The sequence below is a fragment of the Chelonia mydas genome, chromosome 2, assembly GCF_015237465.2.
Source record: "Chelonia mydas isolate rCheMyd1 chromosome 2, rCheMyd1.pri.v2, whole genome shotgun sequence".
Classification (NCBI taxonomy): domain Eukaryota; kingdom Metazoa; phylum Chordata; order Testudines; family Cheloniidae; genus Chelonia; species Chelonia mydas.
The window spans coordinates 64,489,530-64,513,154 of NC_057850.1; the positions used below are offsets into that span (position 1 = coordinate 64,489,530).

Consider the following 23,625-nt stretch of genomic DNA (forward strand, 5'->3'; position numbering starts at 1 on the left):
CAAAGGTTAGCTTCACCCTACCTTTGCATATCTCCCATTCAGCTGGCACTGTGCACCCTACATCTCAGTCAATTGCCGTGATGGTGCTCAGGGTACAGAGGACTGTACTCCTTTCCCCTGTCTCTAGCCTGAAGGAGACTTGCTTATGCTTAACTGGGTGTCTGCTCCCTGACGCCACCTAAGCACTTTCCTTTGGGCTATGCCAGCCCTTACTTTGCCTTGCAGGTTAACATTAGCTGTACCCAGTCCTCAACCCTTTTGAAGCGTTCCTCTGTAGTGTCCAGCCCCTTCTTCACTGAACACTCACAAAAATACCAGGTCAGCTGACCCCAAAGGAACAGCATACACACCAGATTGCATGATTCAGCTCAGGATCAGCTTCTTGCTTAAAGCTGAGCAGCACTGAGATATATTTATAGTGAAAACAACAATAAGTTTATCAAAGATTTGAGACTCAAGAGATAGAGAGTAAAGATAATGGAAACAGAAGGGTTACATATAAAACAAAATCATAAAACACTTTCTAGAGACTAAATTTAACAAGCTAACCTGCTGTCTAAAGAAGTTTGTCACCCCAAATGCCCTTTGCAGTATTTCAGCCAAGGCTGGTTGTGATCCCATTTTGATAAATGTAATCACACTGCCCGATTACTTCCTAGGGATGGGATGGTTTTTTGCCTTCTACTTTTATTCCCAAAGTTCACTGTCTGTGCTCTGAGTGAAGATAGCCCCTTGTGTGCAGCTGCCCTATTGATATCACATCCGCCTGTTGACTTCATATGTAGATGTGTAGCCATTGTGCTAGCATACAATGCTTAATTTACAGACCAACAGAGAGAGAGGTGAATAAACTTCTTTTGTCTGACAGAAAACCTGTTTGTCAACGTTGCCTTGATACAGACTTTAGAACATACTTTCAGTATGCATACATAACTCCTTACATAGTATCTGTACATACATTTCACAATTATATAAATGACCAATGTGACGCTGGCTTTCATTTAACAACTCACATGATATTTTTTGGTGAGCTAGAATGTACATGCCTGGATCAGAATATTCTTGTAACCGCTCTTGCCAGTAGGCACTGAGGGACTTGGGGGGGGGGGGTGGTCAAAATTGCTCTGTTTCCAAAACAAAGGATAAAATTTACACAGTTGATCCTACTGTATTGGTTTTTTTATTTCTGAATTTTCAGTGTGGTCTATCACCACACCACTATGTGCTGTGATTGCATCAGCTGTGACCTGCCAGGTTTGGCTGAGTCAGAAGACCTCCAAAGCATACATATTATAGATGTTACAGGAAACTGTATTAGTGATTCAGTAAGTAGAACTCTTCCTTCTGAGTCAATACTAAACCAATTCTCCAGTATGTGGTCAGGGACATAAGAGTGGATCTTCAAGGGTACTCAGTGTTGTCCTAACTCTCCTCCCATTGAAATCAGTTGGAGTTTTACTATTGACTTCAGTGAGACCAGAGTAAAGGCAACATTGAATGCTTTTGAAAATCCCAATCCAGTGAGGTTATGATCTTAATGACATCAATATCTTGATCACCATTTGTGATTAAGGCAATATTTGCAAGAGTAGGAGGTTAATCCCTATCTACCATCCAAATTACACATCCAGTTTGATAAAATATTCTTCACTTCCTCTCTTAAATTGCTGTGGAATGCGTTATTGAACAGTCTCTATTTTTCACGCTGGAAGTGGCTGCATTTCAGTGATGGATTTCTTTATCCAAAGTTCGTATTTCAGTGTAAGGGCTGAAGTCTGTTCTTCATCTACACACAACTGTAGGAGTCAATGGGAGTTGCATGCACTCAGCTGAGGGCAGATTTTGAGCCAGTGTTTGTAAAGTAATTGGTATACTTTTGCATGAAATGTGGTGTATAAATATATTATGTTAAATATATTATATTATAATAAATATACTATATTAAATGCTGAAATCCTAGTGTTCAGGGGTTCTGAGTTCTGGACGTTACAAAGTCGTGAAGATTTTTTTTGGCTAACTTGTTCTCAGGAAGCCAAGCCAATCATAAAAAATCTTCCATTTGTCAGTGTTCAACCATCTCCTTTCCCACCTTGCAATCCAGTGCAATAAAGGAAATTAAAATCTGACTACAGAATGTGTAGTTATTTGGTAAAGAATGAATGAGTCGCTCCATTTACACATTTACTAACCTACATTTTCTTTTTAAGACTGTTTTCTGCTGCTTAACTAAAGAGTAAACTTGAGTGCAAGTTTCTTTATATTTATACCGAGACCTTTTTCTAGAAAAAGATGTCTCCCAGTGTGCATATTGAATTACAGCAATGCCCAGCAGTGACATTATAACTCAGATGCAGCTGTAGTTTACTGTATAAATTTTGCCTGTCATTTGTTTAAAACTGATGCTCTAGTATTAGGCATCTGTGGAAAAATTGAGTATATTTTTATTTTTCATACTTCTGGTTAGAAAACAAAGTAACATATACAAACATATATCCAAACTTAAACAGACAGAAGTGAAGTAAATCCAAGTAAAAGCTGTTGCCGTATCCTTCGTGTACCCATTCGTGCCTTGATATTGCAGTACATATGGTATATCAAATATAACCCACAGGTTTCCAAACCCTACATAGCAGGATGAGTTAGAGGAATGGTATTTTGCACTAGAAAGTGCAACAGCTTTCTTTCTCCTTTTCCAGTCTTCCTTCTCTATCTTTACATATCTCTCCTTTTTACACTCACTGCAGTGAGTGTATCATTTATCGGTTAATAAGTTGTCTGACAAGATAGCCACTTTGTATCTAATTGTTCAGTTTATTTATGTATTATTGATGAGCCCGGACTTGAACTCTGCTTTCCTTAGAGGCTGCTTGATAAATCTGTTGGCTAATCCTGTCTAAGACACTGAATTACCTGTTGTAGCATATTACATGACATTGCTTTTACTTTGTATTCTTGAAAGGACCTGGTTATACATTTCCAATGTGCTGTGTTTAACAGTAAGAAATAAAATCAATTACACAATTCACATTGCTCTGTGTTAACAAAGGCTCTCCGGTGATGCACTGTAATATATAAAATATTTGTTCAGCTTTCAATCAATGTGCTGACTGTTGTGGGGGCAAACAACCTGACTAGTTTTAAGATGGAGCTTGATAAATTTATGAGAGATTGTATGACAAGATTGCCTGTGACAGAACAATAGTTAGAACACTGGAGTTCCTTCCAGCCCTATGTTCCTAAGGCTATGTCTACATTACCATGGGATCGACACTCCGGTGATTGATGTACCAGGGGTCGATTTAGCTGGTCTAGTGAAGACCCACTAAATCGACAGCAGAGCGCTCTCCGGTAACCTCAGTATTCCACCGGGAACGAGAGGAGTAAGGTAAGTCGATGGCAGAGTGTCTCCCCTTGACCCATCACAGTGTAGACACCACAGTAAGTCGACCTAAAATACGTCAACTCCAGCTACGTTATTCATGTAGCTGGAGTTGCGTAACTTAGGTCGAATTACCACAGTAGTGTAGAAATAGCCTAAGAGCCCACACACCTGAAAGCCATTCTGAACTGCAAAAACTGAATTAGTATTCGACATGTAAAAACACTTAAGTTGCATATCACTAATGAGCTGGAAAAAAAACCATGTGGAAAATGAATCAATTCATACCAAAGCAGTAGTTAAAATTCCAAACCATTGAATTAAACACAAAATTAATTTCCTATCAAAACATGTATCTATTAACACACCCATTTTTTGTCTTCTGCAGTTATTTTTGAACTTTAACTTGCAGGTGCTTACACAAAAGAAAAGAGTATTACAAGAAATGTAGTTGCTTTTTGCCACGCTCAGGGAGAAACAGTGCTGCTGCATGATTAGATCTTTATGAATTCAGCTATTAAGAATCTAGCCCTTTCAAATTCCTGGAGCCTCTTAACGCTTGTGTTAGAAGAATATCAGCAAACAAATTGTTACTGGCCCCGAAAGGAACTAAACAACCAATGCATGGTCACCTTTAACAGCCTTCCTTAAAATCAGAAGGAAGTAAACTGCTAGTAAGTGCAACTAAGTAGAGTTCAATTTCAACTATGTAGAATTTAATCTCCTACTCCAGTTTTATGTTTGAAATCAACAGAATTACACCAGCATAAATCTAGAGCAGTGGTCTCCAACCTTTTTATGCACAAGATCACTTTTTGAATTTAAGTGCAACCCAGGTGCTTCCCCTAGGCCCTGCCCTTTCCCCGAAGCCCCACCCTGCTCACTCCATTCCCCCTGCCCCTGTTGCTTGCTCTCCCACACCTCACTCACTTTCACTTGGCTGGGGCAGGAGGCTGGGGTTCGTGAGGGGGTGCGGGCTCTGAGCTGGGGCTGAGGGGTTTGGAGTGTGGGAGGGGGCTCTGGGATGAGCCTGGTGCAGGAGGGGTGAGGGGTGCAAGCCCTGGAAGGGAGTTTGGATGCAGGAGGGGTCTCCAGCCTGGGCCAGAGTGTTGGAGTGCAGGAGAGGGTATGGGGTGCTGTCTCTGGGAGGGGGGTCAGGGCTAGGGCAGGGGGTTGGGGTACGGGAGGGGGTTTGGGATGCTGGCTCTGGGAGGGGGCTCAGGGTTGGGGGTTGGGATGTGGAAGGGGTTCAGGGTGCAGGCTCCTGCCGGGCAGCAGTTAGTTCGCATGGCTCCCCATCAGTGGTGCAGCGGGGCTAAGGCAGGCTACCTGCCTGCCCTGGCCCCACACTGCTCCTGGAAGCAGCCAACATGCCCTTGTGGCCCGCTGGGGTGGCATGTGGCTCTGCATGCTGCTCCTGCCTTCAAACACTGCCCGTGCAACTCCCATTGGCCGCAGTTCCCCATTCCCTGCCAATGGGAGCTATGGGGGCGGTACTTGCAGGCAGGAGCAGCGTGCACAGACCCCTGCCCCCCAACCCCCAGAGCCACGGGGGCACGTTGGCCACTTCCGGGAGCAGTGTGAGGCTGGGTCAGGTAGGGAGCCTACCTTAGCCCCGCTGTGCCGTGGGACTTTAAGCGGACAGAGATCGCGATCGACTGGAAGAGGCTCCAGGGATCCGCCAGTTGATCGTGATCTATGGGTTGGTGGCCACTGATCTAGAGTAACACAACAGTAAATCAGGCACCATTTGTGTAAAGAGATGTTTCATTCTAAACTTGATTCTAATCATGGGCATATTTTTTCTGCATACTTCCACATGCACATTCACCACTGAATTCAACAAATTTTATGCTTGCTTTTTAAAGAAAAAATATAGAGGACCAAATGTTGTTTTTATATGTACCTACACTACCTTGTTGCCTGCCTTGGGATTGGAAGTCTGCAGGTTAGAGGAGAACATGTCCCCCTGCCTTCCTCTACTCCCTCTTTTGCTTTAATTGACCATAGAAATAGAGAACTAGGTTGATTTCAGTGGTGCTATTCCAGATTCATGCCACTGTAATTTGGAGTAGGATTTGGCCCTAGAAGAATAATTAACTATAAATATTGTACATGAGGGACCAAACAATAACCATGTTTATGCAGATCCATGAGTGGGGCTGCACAGAGGGGAGTTGGGTGCCATACCTTAAAAAATGTTTGTATAATTTCAGTCTTCCACAGCAACCACAAAGAGCATTTTAAAACAAAAATTATTCAGTCCACTTATTTCAACTTTAATGTGCACTTGCTTAATGTTCTTAGTTATAGAAGATGATGGTAATTTTCTTAGAAGAATATCAGATCAAGAGCAAGGTATGTTAATAATACAGTAGTTTGTACAGAGAGGTGAGAGAATATAATACAGGGCACAAAAGGGATAAGGCATAATTTCTGTGACATTAGTATTATAAAGCACTTTAATTGATTAATAAAATGGATAAAGTATGTGGCTAAGTTCTGTGATCACTGAACTAAAACAAAAATGATGATGCGATATGGTAAAACAGAAGGAGATATTTTTATACTGTGGGGAAAATGCAGTATTCACAGCTAATAAGAAACCATTTTACATCATAAAAACGTTACAAGAACAGCTTTATCAAGGCAGTTTACATTTAATCACATTGTATTAAATTTTAAACGTGTATTATTAGCTCTTTAACAATTGTTATAAAATTAACACAGTAAGGTTAATAAGTTGCATTGTATTGTCATTTTAATGCAATTAATGTAATAGCTTTTTTTGTGTAAGTTCCTGTCAAGATGCACTTCTGCATTTCCGCTGACTCTCTATTGCATTGGGCCCCCCTAAGACCATCAGCACCTGATTCCAAAGATTCAACACCACACCTGCACAGAGTATGTGACAAGGAGTAAGGGGGGCTTAGGATCAGAATCCTCCTTCAAATCAGGGGATGGATATAGAGCATCTGCACAGCTTGTGTATGGCTGTTACTACAGTTTCAAATTGGTAAAATTATCTATGGCCCACTATGCAGTTCATATATGCAGGATTAAGCCGATGGATCCACTTGGTTATAGATTCACTGATTATGCCCTCACATTACCTCAGACTGCGAGCAAGGAGACCACTATGGATAGGGTTGTCAGGTATTCAGTTTTCGACGAGAACACCTGGTCAAAAAGGGATCCTGGCAGCTCCGGTCAGCACTGCTGACTGGGCCATTAGAAGTCCGGTCGGCGGTGCTGCAGGTCTAGGATAGGCTAGTCCCCACCAGTCCTGGCTCTGCGCTGCTCCCTGGAAGCAGACAGAAGATCTGGTTCCTAGGTGGGGGAGCCATGTGGTTCCACGTGCTGGCCCTGCCCCGAGCACCGGCTCCGCACTGCCATTGGCCAGGAACTGCAGCCAATGGGAGCGGGGGGGGGGGGAGAGGAGGAGGTGCCTGTGGGCGAGAGCAGTGCATGAAGCCTCCTGGACCTCCTGCCTAGGAGCTGGACCTGCCAGCTGCTTCTGGGGTGCAGCGCAGAGCCAGGACAGGCAGGGAGCCTGCCTTAGTCCCGCGGCGCTGCTGACTGGGAGCTGCCCAAGGTAAGCCCGCACCCCAAGTCCCTGCCCCAGCACTGAGCCCTGCCAAACCTGGAGCTCCCTCCCACACCATGAACCCCTCATCCCTGGCCCCACCCCAGAGCCCACACCCCCAGCCCAGAGCCCGTACCCTCTCGTACACCCCAACCCCTACCACAACCCACAGCCCCCTCCCACACTCTGAATTCCTCGGCCCTACCACCCAGCCTGGAGCTCCTCCTGCACCCCAAAGCCCTCATCCCCGGCCCCAGCCCAGAGCCTGCACCCCCAGCCCAGAGCCCATACCTCCTCCTGCACCCCAACCCCCTGCCTCAACCCGCAGCCCCATTCTACACCCTGAACCCCTCATTTCTGGCTGCACACCAGAGCCCACACCCCCAGTTAGAGCCCTCACCCTCTCCTGCACCCCAACCCCCTGCCCCAGCCCAGTGAAAGTGAGTGAGGGTGGGGGAGAGGGAATGTAGTGAGCGGGGGGCGGGGCCTCAGGAAAGGGCGGGGCAGAGGGAAGGGCCTCAGGGAAGGAGCGGGGCTAGGGTGTTTGGTTTTGTGCGATTAGAAAGTTGGCAACCCTAACCGCAGAGTTTGTATGAGAAGTAATGAAAGTGGGGACCTTTTGTATGTCATTTCTGGGGTCTACCCCTTCCAGAACAGCAGAACTTTGCCTTTGAATTTAGAGTCTTCTGCAACTGCAACTTGAGTAAGAGATTTCAGACCTTAATCTTTTCCTTAATATAGGTAATGTGACCCAAGGTTTTGTGTGGCAACTGTGATGGGTTGGATCACAGAAACCCCCTTGGAGGCTGCCAACAGATTGCCAAAACTAATTCTGCTCCTGCTTTCCTGCCCTGTCAGCTTAGGACTTCAGTGTCCTGCCTGGTTTGAGCCAGACCCGCTAGTCTGCTGCACACCCAGACCCAGGTCTGAACCATGTCTCCTAACAGCTGTATGCTTAACTGAAAGCAACTTACAGAAGTGTTCCTGTCTTTAACACTCAGATGCCCAACTCCCAATGGTGTCCAAACCTCAAATAAATCCATTTTACCCTGTATAAAGCTTATACAGGGTAAACTCATAAATTGTTCACCCTCTATAACACTGATAGAGAGGTATGCACAGCTGTTTGCTCCCCCCCCCCCCCCCAGGTATTAATACATACTCTGGGTTAATTAATAAGTAAAAAGTGATTTTATTAAATACAGAAAGTAGGATTTAAGTGGTTCCAAGTAGTAACAGACAGAACAAAGTGAATTACCAAGCAAAATAAAACAAAACATACAAGTCTAAGTCTAGTACAGTAATAAAAACTGAATAAAGATAAAATCTCACCCTTACAGATGTTTCAATAAGTTTCTTTCACAGACTGGACACCTTTCTAGTCTGGACACAATCCTTTCCCCTAGTACAGCCCTTGTTCCAGCTCAGGTGGTAGCTAGGGGATTTCTCATGATGGCTGCCTCCTTTGTTCTGTTCCACCTACTTATATATCTTTTGCATAAGGCGGGAATCCTTTGTCCCTCTCTGGGTTCCCATCCCCTCCTTCTCAAAGGAAAAGCACCAGGTTAAAGATGGATTCCAGTTCAGGTGACATGATCACATGTCACTGTAAGACTTCATTACCCACTTGCCAGCACACAGGTATACAGGAAGACTTACAAGTGAAACAGAGCCATCTACAGTCAATTGTCCTGGTTCATGGGAGCCATCAAGATTCCAAACCACCATTAATGGCCCACACTTTGCATAATTACAATAGGCCCTCAGAGTTATATTTTATATTTCTAGTTTCAGATAAAAGAGTGATACATTTATACAAATAGGATGACCACACTCAGTAGATTATAAGCTTTGTAATGATAGCTTACAAGAGACCTTTTGAATGAAGCATATTCCACTTACGTTATATTCACACTCATTACCATTTTTTATAAAATCATATAGAGTGCATCACAGCAGCATTCTGCACTACTCTTATTGCGCCCAGATTAAGGAGAAGTTTGGGGGTTTCTGCTAGTCAGGGCCAGTAGAGACAAAGCTTGTTACAAATTGTTTGTGTGGTGAGAAAGAGTGTACAGAATAGATGAACACTGACAAGGTAATAGTGCTAAGGAGAAATATATTGGGAGGGAGGCTTGATAATTGAGAACACTCGTTTGTCCACAGTGGAATGCTGAATTCATTTTGTGCGGGACACAATTCTGTGAAAAGACATTAGTAAACTAGAGAGAATGCTAGGGGCTTACAAATGAGGAAGTGTTTGGAAAACCTAACTTCCCCTGATAGGGATTAAACCTAGGCCACCTAGAGGAGAGAGAAGTGTGGATAGACAGTACATCTGTTGTTTAATGCATTCAAGTGTGTTACTAAGAGGAAGAGTCATTAGTCTCAGTAGCCAAAAGGACTGAAAAAAAAAGTCTTAAGATAAAGCAGTAAAACCTCTGAACAGTATGGACAATTGTGCCATGAAAGGGAGGTTGTAGAAACACCATCTCTGGAGATGTATCCAAGGCAAGACTTGACAATAAACCGTTGAGAATGCCTTAGGGAGAGTGAAAACTATTCTGTGATGATGTAGTGGATAGAGTTGATTGCTCAGGAGGTTCCTTCCAGTGCTAATATGTATGTTTCTTTGTCATGTGGTTGCCCCCTTGGGGAGCTAGTAGCCAGGGTGCTGATAACACCAGGTTTGAGCTGATTCACTGTGAGAAATGTACAGTTATAATAGATCCAGAGTGTTCTGACCTGGAAAAATAATAAGCTGCAGAGAGAGGCTCCCGTTATTGGGGATGGGAAAGAGGAGGAGGTGAATATCTGTCATCTTTAAAGCATTTTGGGAAAAAGATGACAGATAAAACTAGAGCTTGATATTTGACTCTTTGCCTCTGAAACTAAGGAAAAGTAGAAAGATACTTGTATGCAGGGATCTTTAAAAAAAAAAGAGAAAACAACACATCAAATGAATAAGTACAGTATTGTCACAGTCTTCTCAATGAACTATAGGCGTAACAAATAGGAGCACAGCATCACAAATTATAAATAAAAGATGGCATGGGATATTTAACTCATAACATGGCCTACCACGCTGAAGGTCAGATTTCAACTTAGAAGGCATATAGAACACCTTGAACTATTTTCTTCAAAAAGTAGCAGTACAAGTGATTTCAGTGTAAGAGTAGAACTGCTGAAATAATATTAAAAACAAACAAATAGATGAAAACCTGCAAATATTTCAGTCACCATTTCCCCCCACTTTTAATGAAAAATTGGAAAATTCCCAACCAGCTTTACTTTTGATGATCCTCTTTTTATAACACAGAATAGACACAGCGGCAATCCAAACTAATCTACACTGCCCTAGCTCTGTGCCTCAATTCTTACCCTTACACCCTCCTGGTGAGGAGATGAGTCAAGTCTCCATGCCAGTTAATTCTTGATATCCTTTCTGAGACTGCAAACGGGAGTCATTTGTTGTGGTGCTATATTTTGATGGGGACCCCACCAACAGTTTGACTGAAGGCTTGTCTACACTTGGAAATTTACCAAACTAGCTATTCTAGAATAACTCACTATGTGAACATCTTATTCTGGAGCAACTGTGTGATAGTGATTAATTTTGGTCACAACCAGCCTGGCCAGATTTGAACCAGCCATCTAGAAAGGATCAATTACCAATTATTTGAGGTATCTAGCCCCTTGAAAATTACACTGCACATAAATATAAACTCAAGTGTTCTAAATAATTTGATTAGCAGAAATTTAAGGTATTTTCTAGCCTGCAAGCCTTGCACATATTTATGGAATTAGGGTGTGATCTGACAAAGCTCTGAGCACTTTGGGTTGATCCTAACATTAAAGCACATACTTGACTTTAAATACATGAGTAAACCCTTTCACTTCAACAGGGTTATTTTCATACTTAAGGTTATGCATGTGCTTAAGTGCCTGGCTGCATTGGGCATGATCAGAACCTTGTATGATCAAGCCTGTATTCAGTTTCTTAAAATCAGAATTAAAGGAATTCCATACTTTTCTTTTCTCTCATCTTTTGTACAGGTGGCTGCGAAATATGTAGGCAGGACCCTCCGCTTACCTTACTGTGGTTACCTCTGATTTGCCTCTCAAGTCTCTCAATGGTATAATAAGGTTGTTTCGGAAAATGGTTGAGTTTTGCTTATGCACTGTTTTGTTTTAGTCTACTTTATTTCCGTGTTTCTCTTATGCATAACCAGAAGCAGTTTGAGAAGTATTCTTAAGCTTTTCCTCAGGATCTGTATATCCCCTGCTTTCTCCATAAATAACACAGATGGGTCCATGCTCCCGGCTCCCACTGAAGTCATGTAAAGGTATAATTTTGTCCAGTTTGTGCAGAGTTCATTCTGTAAGGTCTAAGGAGCCACTATTTTGCTGTGACACAGCAGTGCTGTGGGAGCTAATAGAAGTAGCTGTGCTTTTTGCATAGTTACTTGTGTGTACTGCCCATCACCTCTCTCTTTGATTTTTAACTATTTTTCTATCTTTTCTTTCACAATTTACCACTTAAGAAAGGGTCCAGAGGAAAGAGGATAGAAATGGATGTTCCCAAAAATTACACTGACAGTGAAAATGGGAAGTTATCTCTGTAAGGCTCTGATTCTGCTCTCATGACCACAGACTTCAGTAGGGCAGAATCAGGCCCGAACCTGGGTGTGGCCAGGTGTTCGGGGTTTTGAAAAGGTCAGAAGCCCCAAAGTATAATAGTTTTACTCAATTATTATGGAAAAAAAAAAAGTCTAGTTTCAGTGGTTCGGGTCTCTCTCTAGTGGATGGATACATCTATAATTTAGTTTGTATTAAGTAAAATAATAACAAAACCCTTTGCCACGCCAATCTGTGTGTGCATATTTAACAGGTGTTCTAGATGCAAGAAATAGTTTATCAAGACTGCAGTGCACTTTTTTTTATTTAACATTCAAGGTTAAAGGGAGCTGGAACTCAATTGAGGTAGTTCACAGTTCATCCCTGCGTGCTCACTGTCTTCTATATACATTTACACAAAAGACTTATATAGTAGCCCATTCTTGCCTGTGCTGTCTTTGATACAGTCTGCAATGTCTGGACTTTGCCATCCTTCTGTCGGTATCATCCTACCTCTAGTTGCCTGCTGTGCTCAGTAACACATCCTCAGTGCTCTGAGTGGAGACTAAAAACTTCAAGGATCTGTCAGGCATTGGCACATGCATGCTCAAAGTGGATGGCAAAACAACACCCTCTGTCCACTTCTACATTGACTGTTATTAAGTGTACTGGAAATATAAAAGCTATAGTGCAATCATTCAGATTGTAATCACCATTGTATTTTAGATACTTAATCTGCATGCTTGAAAATGTACACTTCCTTGTTTTGGACTCAGCGGACGCTTGGGCTCCACGCCCTTCCCATAGTGCAGGGGTGGCCAACCTGTGGCTCCACAGCCGAATGCGGCTCTTCAGAGGTTAATATGCGGCTCCTTGTATAGGCGCTGACTCTGAGGCTGGAGCTACAGAGCTAACTTTCCAATGTGCTGTGGGGTGCTCACTGCTCAATCCCCTGCTCTGTCCCAGGCCCTGCTCCCCCTCCACACCTTCCTCCAAGGCCCCTGCCCCTTCCCCCAAGCTTGCCATGCCCTCGCTCCCTCCCCCCACCAGAGCCTCCTCTGCACTGCAAAACAGCTGATTGCAGCGGGCGGGAGGCGTGGGGAAGAAAGAAGGCGCTGGGGGCTGGAGGGAAGTAGCAGATGGGGAGCTGCTGATATATTACTGTGGCTCTTTGGCAATGTTCATTGGTAAATTTTGGCTCCTTCTCAGGCTCAGGTTGGCCACCCCTGCCATAGTGAGAGCAATAAATAGCAAGTTAGTTTGGGGAACAAGTTGGAAAAAAGCCTGGAGAACTTGTACATAGTGTCGAGGTACACTACTGAAGAAAATCTAAACAATTATATAAGTCATCTGTGAAATGATAATACATCTTATGAGTGGATATGGCAGAAATTGTGTGCTTTTAGAAGACTTTAACACTTTTTTTTCAACATTTGTTTGCATTGAAAATTATCGTTTAGTAAAGATTTTGAAAATGTGTGCTGTTATAACCTGACTTGGTGCCACTCTGCATGGTCACCAGTCTGTTGTGAGTGGACCCAATTGCTGGGTCCCATATGCTTCTAAGTCAACTGGTTCTGGACAGAGTGGTCACTGTTTCTATCTCAGGCTCTAGAGGGCACACTACCAGGCTCTAACCTCTTGTCTGATACCCTTCCCTGGTGCATGGGATACCCTTCCACAATCCATCTGCTCTAGACCCTGAAACCAGTGCCTCAGACCCACGTCACCTAATCACTTACACACACTCCTGCAGAGCTCCACCAAGGCTGTGGGAGGTCCAAGCTTCTAGTGTAACCTCTGTCGGGACAGTGTGGCTGGCAAGAAAGGAACACAAGCTTAGCAAAGGAATTTCTTAATCACAGAGACTTTACTCATAAAAGCATTAGAGAGTTACAGATCTTTGCAAAATAACTAAAGTTCTGAGATGCACCTTCCCCTATTTGATTTCACTCTTTTTTAGAGTCCAAGGTCTGTTGGCAGTTCACGCTAGGCAAGTATCTATTGCCTTCTTTCTGCTGCATGTCACATGTGTGACGATGGCTGGCCTACAGCTCAGAGCAGCGTCCTGCTCTTATATCTCCTTTTTAAATATCTTCCTCCTTTTGCCATTGTTCCTCCGGGGCATTCCAGCTCACTCCCCTTGTCATGCTCACTCCTCCTGGAGGCCCCTTTATAGAAATTTTTTTTTCCTGGGGAGTGGGGCAGTAGTTGAAGGACAGTCACAGTTGATGGCCCTAGATTGCCCTTCTGAAGGCTTCACTGTGATGGTCCTTCAGTGAGATTTCAAACACGTTTCCTGGGTAGGGTGTCTCTCTGGAATGTATTAAAATAACCTGTCTTGGGCAAGTTCAGACGTGTGTTCAGTACATAATACAAAATGGAGTTCATAATTCAAAATGGAGTTTACACTTTGATACTGACATATCTACCCACTCTGTCACATCTGCCATTAGAATATTTTACCAATGTACCATGAGGATGGTTTTTCAACAGTGCAATAATGTGGCATTTACAGAGCAATTTTGTTTTTATCTTTAATGGTTTCCATAACAAGATCAACCTTTCCTTTAGCATAATCATTTGATGATTTCTGTTTGCATCCCATCTTTGCTTTAGTCTCATTATGGCATCTCTTAGTAACAGAGAATGTCACTCGTTGCTTGTCATTAAGCATCCTCAAACAATGCTGACTGCTTGCATTTGGTTTTTTTGTTTGTTTGTTTTTTAAAACCAAGTTTTAAAGCTTTTTCAGGATTAGTGGATTTTTGGTAATACAGGTTAGCAACAATATCTACAAGCCACAAATATTAAAATTATGTATAAATCACTAGTGGATTATACATAATCTTTTATGCAGTTTTACACTATTGTGCTTTAAAATAAAAACACAATGGAAAGTGCTCACACTCTGTCAAAGAAAGATCTAAAGGTACAAAGGTGATTTAAAGGTACAATTTGAGCATAGATTTAAATTAATCATTCACTTCCAATCTTTGATGGAAGTTTCATATTTAGAAAGCATGATTGGAAGCATAGACTTGGAAAATCTGTAATGTATTTTGGAGAAGTCAAGCCACCAGGTCCAGAGACTTTCACATAATACCTGAATTTACTAACATACAATAGCTATAATCTACAAGGGATCTTCTCTATGCCCCTTTCCTTTTAGTCTCTCTGCCTTGGTAACTCATTTGTAAAATGGGTATAACAACACTTCCTTTCTTTCATCCTTTGTGTGTCTTGTCTATTTACATTGTAAGCTTTTCGGGGCAGGGGTATCTCTTAGTGTTTGTACTGCCCCTAGCACAATGGGGCCCGGATCCTAGTTAGGACATCTAGGCACTATCATGATACAAATAACAATAACAGCAGCAGCCTTGCCAGTTTTTACTGCTGTTTTTCAGCTCCTTTTGGGCAGCAGTGAAATCAATAAGCACCAGCTCAGTTTATTCTGCTCCTGTTTGTGAAAGCTAAGAGCAGTGGCAGAGGCAGGCGCAGAGGCTATTCACTGAGGAGGAAGCCAAAAATGGGGGCTGAAATGAGTAACAGAATCACTTCCACCCTCTTGCAGCAGAGGAATCACAAAGTGAGGAGAGAGGCAGAGGTGTGAAGTAGCAAAGAAAACCCCCACCCCCGTAGCAGCCAATAGGCTCTGAGATGGAGGTGTGGGGCGACACAGGGAGAAAGCTTCTTCTCTCTTCCAACAGCCAGTGTGGGTTGAGGGAGAGGGATAGAGTGTTAAATGCAACAGACACTTACTAGCTGAGGGTAAATGTGGAAGACTGAATCCCTTGAGCAGGGTCCAGGAACAGCACTCAGGTAAGAATACCAACACCCTCCCCTGTCCCAGCAGGGGACTCCGGGAAGCTTGGTTTCTCACCTGTATCGATTGCCCCAAGCAGTAATGTTCCTGCCTCTTGTAAAACTCATTAAACTGCCTTGGTTTAATCCTCTCGCTATTACCATCGAGCATCTGGAACAATTTCCAGGCTTTTCTGGTGGGGAATGGATGAAAATGGGTATGTCGCCAACACTTCCCACAAATGTCCTGTGAGTGGTGTTGAACTGAATCTGAGGCAGGAGTACAACTCCCAGGTTAGCTTTTTAATCCATTCTCCAACATCCTGAAAGGGACCCAACCTGATTCCATCTCCCCACAGTTTGCAAACCTTGCTGCGTACATTCCCTTTGTCTTCTTTTTCCATTACTGGCCTCATACTTTGTTTCCTTCTACCCATGGTTGGCCCTAGGCATTTTGTTGCCCAGGGTGGAAAATGTTTTTGGCCTTCCCTCCCCAGAAAACCCCAACAACCTCAATTTGGCACCTCCCCACTCCCATCCCCTGGATATCAATTTGGCAGCCCCAGCAGTTGGCACCCCAGGTGACCATCCTGATCATTTGCCCCAGAAACCAGCCCTGCTGCTACTGTGTATTTATTTGCAGCTTCTTCCAATTTCTATTTCTATTTCCAATTTATATCCCGTGAACCTTCTTTCTTTTCCTCCAAATTTCTCTGTAAAGTTAACTTCTTTGATGAAGCCTTCTTACATTGGTGTCTTAGGTTGGTGCCCTAGGTTGATGCCCTCATCAACAATGTCTCATCAGTTACTGTTGCTCTGTATTTGTTTTTTTGCTAGTTTGATTACAATGCGTTTGAGACCCAGTTTTTTCTATGCAAAAAACTGGTGTACATTTAAGGCCCTGTATAAATAATGAATAATAATATGATTCTGACTCTCACTACTTCATAATTAGCATGTAAAATAGCGTTAGGACTCTGGACATAAGTAGAAGGTTCCAAATGGCTCTCCTTGATGTCATTCTTCTATCAGTAATGCCCAGTTAATGCACAGGTGTAATTGGGTTCCCAACTTGTATACAAATTGCATTTCATAACAGCAGTCAGATACTTTGAATATTATGCCATATGTGTCTGAAAAGAAGCTACCTTCTGTACTGTACAATGGAAATTCCAGCTGACCATCTCATTGTGATAACTGGGATGGAAGTTATATGTATGTTTTATTTTATAATCATTTAAATAAAAATCTTGATGCGCTTCCCTAATATATTAGTTACTGTTCTAGGTGACATAGTGTTTCATAGTAGCATGCTTTGGTGTTCTTAGTTTGCTCTTACCCAAACGTCTCATGCAGTACCACTTTAATATGAAAAGAAATGTGAGGAGTAGCTGTTATTTTACATCAGATATTGTATTAGCATTCACTTTTAACAAATTAAAATTAACGGTTTTGAAATCTTCCCTTAATAGTACCAATGGATTTCAGAGCCAAGTATAAATCCTAGATGAAATGTTACATAATAAATATGTCTCACATATAGATTGCCTAAAAGCTGACTCAGTTAACTGCCTTCCTTTGCTTTTCATGTTATATCTGGACAAAAATATCCACATTCTGAATGGTGCTTTTGGGTCTTCACAGTATGCACATTTGCAATAAAATCACAGCAGTTACGTCATAAGTGAAAGAAGGCACAGAAGTTTAGGAAAAGTTCTTGTAGATTTAGTGTGATATGTAAAACAAGACCATTTTGGTCAAGCGGGAATAAAGATCTTGTATTCTGAAGGGTCTTTGGGTCACATTTTAGCTGATCTGTTGACTCACTGTGTGACCTTGGACAAGTCACTTGACTCCTTGTGCCTAGTCAATCCAGCTGTACAGCTAGATAAAAGTAGGACACTTTCTGAGTTAAGCTGTGCTGGGGAAGGATGTGTGTGTTTATACATGTATGCATGCTTTCATGCATATGAGATATCCATGAGCTATAAAATAGTACATAACACATGGTGAAGTTATGTAATGTTAAAGTTAATGTTGATTTCCATGGAGTTAGGACTCTGTCCTGCAACTTACTGAGCACCCTCAATTCCTATGAAAGTGAGAGAGTAACGAAGTCACTCAGTATTGTAGGGTAGGATCGTGCAGGATCAAACTTTTCATCAGTAAAATGGGCCCATCTGGTAAAATTGTATTTGATAGTGGCATTTTCTGGGCACGTGCTCAAGCCATTAATCTGTCAGCTGTTGGGTACTCCTTTGTATTTCTGATTAGTTGTAAGTATGGGCACATACTCAGTCTGCTTCTATACTGTTAGACTGTGCTGTAGCATGTGCGTCAGATGTGTTCTATAACAGATGTGCTGCAAAAGAACTCATCTTGTGAGACTCTGGATATACTGAGCTGTATACTACACATATGTCCAGCACACAGAGTGGGCCAAATAACTTTTTAAAAAATCATAAATATTTTTGCCAATAAAAACTCCAGCTATTGTTTTCTATTATTTGTATTTGTGAATATTCAAAAATTCCTACATGTTTGTGGAGAATGATGATAAGTCCCGAAACATTTAGAAATTTTATGAAGTTTCAGGAACATTCATCTGAAAATTCAACCCAGCATGTTACGCACTATTTTAAAAATTTTCTATTTTTCATTTGTTGTTCTCTAGCATTAAAAGTTTCATCCACCCAATCCAGCAGAAACACCTCCATATCACTCTGATCAATTGCACACTATGAATGACTAGTGATTAGTTGAAGGGAACAGTTTGCAAACAAACCGTAGGCTGAAAAGTTTTTGTCCTAACTATTCTTTGAATACTTATGAACAACTCAGTTAGCTCACAATTACAGTGAAGCTTTGGATGTTATATTTCCTGGAGCACTTTTGTACTGGAGTCTTTGCTTTCTATGAGACCACAGATATGTTGTTCAGGATACCTCTCTATGACCTTGTGGATGTATTGTGTATTACAGGTAGGATTTTCAAAAATGGTCAGTGTTGGCCCACTCTGCTCTCACAGAAGTTAATGAGTAGATCCTACTGACTTCAGTAGGAATAGGGTAAGATCAAGGCTGAACATTTTTTAAAAAATCCCGCCTTATGTAACTTGCCACTCTTTTTTGCCACATTATCAAAATAATGGCCCACTTCCAAAATATGTCACTCTGAGTATGCACAGATGGGGTCAGGTGAAAGTTATTTCAAACAGACCTAATAACAGCTGGAAATTCTCAGTTGATGATTGAGGGATGAGCATTCCTGCAGCTCTTCATCTCTATTCCAAAGTCTTGGAAAGTTTCTCCTAACTCTAGATTGTATACTACGACTATAATTACCCACACTGTAAACTTGTCACAGACAATTTGAAAGAGTATGAAGAGAGTTCTGTGGGCACAGTGTCCATATTACATGGTACAAAACAAGTAGTCTCATGCTTTTTTGTGGTGATACCTGACCAGCCTTATATTCTAGCTGTTTCATTGCATGTAGTCCTTCCCTTCCTAATCAGCTTCTCTCAGTCTTGTTTTTGTTACATCTAATTCTATTTTTAAAAGAAGAAAAATCAGTTTGCCCATAAATTCCATTCATTTTATTTGTTATAGTTTACTGAAGGGTAATTTCACAGTTATGTTTGTTCGTATTCATTTTATTTACACATCAAGCACACTGTCCACTTATGCCACCCAGTTTTGTAAGTTCTGTATTTCAGATGTTCAAATGCCTGAAATTTGTCTAAGAATCTTCTTAATTTCTGATTTGGAGACATTTCAATAAGGTGGATTTTAATTTGTTTCGAAACTCCAAACTTGTTCTTGATCAAAATGTAAAGTTAGAATCCATTAAGATGCATTTTAGTACATTTTCCATTATCATCTTCCTCTTGTCAGAAACTGTGCAATTCACTTAGTACTTCATTGCAACCAACAGCAGAATGTATACATGGTGCACAAAATGAGCCATTTTGTTTTAAAACAGATTGCAGATGAAAGGAAACCATTCATTGCTTGCTTGCTTGCTGTAATTACTAGAGCACTAATTACTCCAAATCACTGACATCCAGGGTCAATAAGGATGACAACAGGAACATCAAAGACAAGATGCACACATGCAATTACAAATCTTCCAAACCGGGCTATAATATTATTTTATGGTTACTGTTTTCCAGTTGATGCTGAAAAACATTCAAGATTGCTCAATGTTTACTATTATTTCATTCGCAGTTTGACGGGGACAACATGTATATGAGTATGACAGAGCCGAGCCAGGACTATGTGCCAGCAAGCCAGGTGGGTTAATTAATCTTCTCTGCCTTGTTTCAAATTGTAATTAAACAAATCCAAAGAGTTGCATTGCAAATGAGTGGCACTATCAGTAACTGCTGCAATCAGGAATAATCATAATTTATAAACAAAGCATTTAAGCCTTCTTTCCAGTTAATGAGATAGAGCTGATAAAACACCAGAGTTGGCATTTGTTGAAAGATACTACCTTGTTTCCTCTCCAGAATGCAAGCAGCTGTTTTGCCAGCATGATCTTTCCTAAACAGTTGTTTTACCTTCAGGAAATAAAGTCTTTACAGGTGCAGGTTATTTGTTTATCTGACTGCAGACAAGTTAATCATTATAAGCTACGCTATCACAAATAGCTTTAATTATCACTCTTAGCCCAGTTGCAGATGAAGAATTGCATTTTTAACAGAAATCGTATGGCTGAGGAATGTTGCCAAGGTTGCACCATTAGTGTTAGCATAACGAGTCTCTCAAAATCTACTACTGAGGTTTATCTTGCAGTCAAAAGAATATAATATGGTCTAAGTTGTTCCAAAATATTTCTGAGTCCTTTTTACGGAGAATTTGCAAGGAACAATTTGTAAATTATCAGAATCCATTAAAATGTGGCATATGTCCACACGTTGAAATTTTTTTCATCTAAGTTACTTTCATTTCAATTTATTTTAAACTTGTAAAACTGAAGGATTGCCGTAGATTTTTAAAAACAAAAGCAAAACAACCTGTGCGTGAGTGAATGCAGCCATATGCTGAGGGAGAATTTGAATTCTGATTCTGTTGTTACATTCCATATATTTCAGTCATTTTCAGTTCTGTGTCAGTGAATCATAGTGACAGCAGCACAGGCCCATTATTTAAGCTGGGGTCATAGGAATGCTATAAAGAATCAGGATAGTGGTTCATGTAGCCCAGTACCCATCTCAAATAGTGGACAGTCTGATATTCCTCTGCATGACGAAAACTATGGGCTTACATGGAGGTATCTTGTTAAGTGGGAAATTAGTTTGTTTGCATCCTGCCTGTAGATGAGTTATCAGATAGATGGGTATAATCCCAAGGTTGAATGAACAGTCTTGGAAACTGACATGATACTGAGAGCTAAATATCTTTATAAAGTAGTGTTTTTAGATAGTCATGCTTATCTACTCAAATTTAATTTATAGGTTTATTCTCTTTCATTCTTTAACTATCTTTTATGTGAGCTGAGCTATATTGTCAGACAAAAAGCCCATCTTTAAAATGTGAATGTTCCCACCACATTACCTCCCTGTCTGCTGTTGAAGTTACTGTAAGAATGCCTTTGGAAGACTGAACTTTAAATTTAAGATTCTTGTCTGATTGAACTCATTCAGCAAAGAACCCTCCAAGATCCAGAGGTAGTTTTGAATAGAATTGTTTGATTAAAAAATGAAAAATTATATTACTAATTTTTTTTTCTAACCATTAATCCAAAAACTGTACTGACAAGTTTAGTATTACTATTAGATTAAAGCAACCTAGTAGCATCTCATTTATGCCTTAAGGGTTTTGAAGTGCAAGGGCTAATTGAATTTGTTTGAAACAGTAGAAATACAAACTCTGTGAATGATTGCTGTTATAAAGCAGCTGCTACCTTTCAGAGCATCGTCTGTCTTATATAGTTTTGAATAAAGGATTGCAAATTCACATTATACATTAGAATGATTTTCTTCTGTTGATATTTATATACTTTGTGTGTGAATAGTTTGGATAATTTAAACTGAAGTGTTTAAAAATAACAGTACTAGTTTTAATCTTTTATGAAGCTTCAGAATGTGTTTACTAGGTGCTTTGTTTCTGTTCCAGTCATCTGATCTTCCACAAAAAAATCTTATCAAACAAACATGACATTTCTATAATTTAATTATGAAACTGTGAATGGTAACTAGATAATTATCTTTTCATATTTTAACTTTGCTCTCTAATATTTCCTGAAACCCAGTACCTCAAAGAATTCAGATGATAGTATGTATTGCAGAGTGAAATAAAGTTTAGACATCAAAATTGTGATGAATGATCTTGGAAAGCTGAACTTTGCACTCTAAATTCCTTTTGTTTACTGGAATGTGTTCATATTCAGGGAAACATCACCTTGTGTTATTGTAAGGGTTTTTAATCAATTTATCCCCTTTAGGCTAACATAATAAAAATCCAGCCATCAAACAGGAAAAATACAGTTTTGTTTCTTTTTCTACATAACATCAAACATCTGCATAGCCTGGTAATCCAAGACAACTTGCCTCACAGCATCACTCAACAATTATCATTTCTGTTCAATTTTCAAATCAGTACATGCTTTGGGACTTATAGACTAAGTTGCTAAGTAGTAACATATGGCTCACTACTGTTCCTGTGATGTTGCTGCAAGCAAACAACATAATTCTATACTTGAAATGATTTTTACAGAAAGCCAGTGTTGGAACTGAGCCAGAAGTGTAAGTATACAGTGAAAATTAATGATATTCTTTTAGACTGTCCCAAAACGGCTGTTTGGCACTGCTATCTCTGGATATATTTTATATACGTATGTAAGTATTGTATTTTTGGTTATGATATACTTAGTGTAGGATTGCACATTGCAAGCAGCTTCTAAATGAGTTATACTGTCCATACTAGCAAACATATAATAAAGCTACATGACATTTTCATTGCTAATTGCACTTCAGTCTGAGAATATTTACCATTTTAAAACAAAGATATGCCAACTGCCCTGCACAGCAAATTCTTACTAGCATATTGTGTTCTACGCATGTAATTGGAATCATGGAGACAAATTGTTTGTCATATAAGCCCTCCTCATATAATTTGTGAGTCTAATACAACACAATATAAAATTACATAATTTCTTTCCAGACACAATACATAATATTATATAAAACTCCATTGCACAGAGCCCTCTGAGCCTTTGTAGTTTGCCTGGGCTCCATGGACATGAATGGTAAAGACTACAAAGCTGTATAGACTACACACAGCTGCCAAATCCCGGCTTCTCTCCCAAGTGGTAGAGTTTGTGATTTGTGGCTGCATTAACCTCCACAGCCCCAATGGGAAGAAAAGAGAGGACCAAAATCCAGTGAGGAATTATTGTCTGCATTGGGAAATCATTCCTGTCCCCCATCCCAGCAGTTCCACAACTCTTATTGGCAGAGTGTGAGTGGATCCGTCTCCTATATACTGGGTCTGATTTTCTGTTTATCTTCTTCATGGTAAAATTGTTATTTTTACTTTATTATTTAGGGAGGGCCTATCAATGGAGCTGCAAAGGGTCTCCTCCTAAGTTACACCATTTTAGTTGCTTCTCTCCTGATGCTAATTCTTAAGAAAAATACTTATGATTTGTACACAGAATAATTGTTTATACAGTATGATCAAATCTCATAATTGTATCAATAATCTCACAATATTTTGTGTTTATTCTTAAAGTCCCAACTACTGGAATCAGGTGATTACATCAAAATCAGCTTTCTTAAAAAAAGAGTTTCTAGCCCTCAGGGTTGGAAAAAAACAAAACAAAACAAAATGACCCTAAAGGCTTGAAGGTAGAAGGCAAATAAAAGGTGTTATGTTTAAAATTTAATGACGTTTTTATCCAACCTCAAGATTTTGGGGGGGCCCAATTCATGATTTTTGAAGGCTTGGGACTGGCAATACTGTTTATACTATTGTAATTAAGGTGTATTTACATAATTTCCTCAGGGAAGGGACTTTGGCCTGATCCGTGAAGGTACCTATGAACCTAACCCGCAGATTTAGATGCCTAAGTCCCACTTTTAGGTGCCACTGTGATCCGCAAAACCCCTGCTCAGCAGCCACTGAACCCTGTAGGCGCCTAAACTCCATCAGAAGTGTTTGGCCCAGTGTAGAGCCAGTCTAATCTTTGCTAAAACACAATAGTGATAGGTACTTTAGATGTACAATAGATA

At 40.8% G+C, this 23,625-nt stretch overlaps 1 protein-coding gene across 5 annotated transcripts in view; it reads left to right on the forward strand.

Moving 5' to 3' along the window:
* Positions 1–23,625, forward strand: part of TOX (thymocyte selection associated high mobility group box) — a 268,267-nt gene that overhangs the window by 115,150 nt on the left and 129,492 nt on the right. For all 5 annotated transcript variants that reach the window (XM_037892570.2, XM_007059463.4, XM_037892568.2 and 2 more), the window contains one exon: positions 19,616–19,681. In XM_037892570.2, the coding sequence (XP_037748498.1) occupies positions 19,616–19,681 (66 nt within the window). The remainder of the gene's footprint in view (positions 1–19,615; positions 19,682–23,625) is intronic.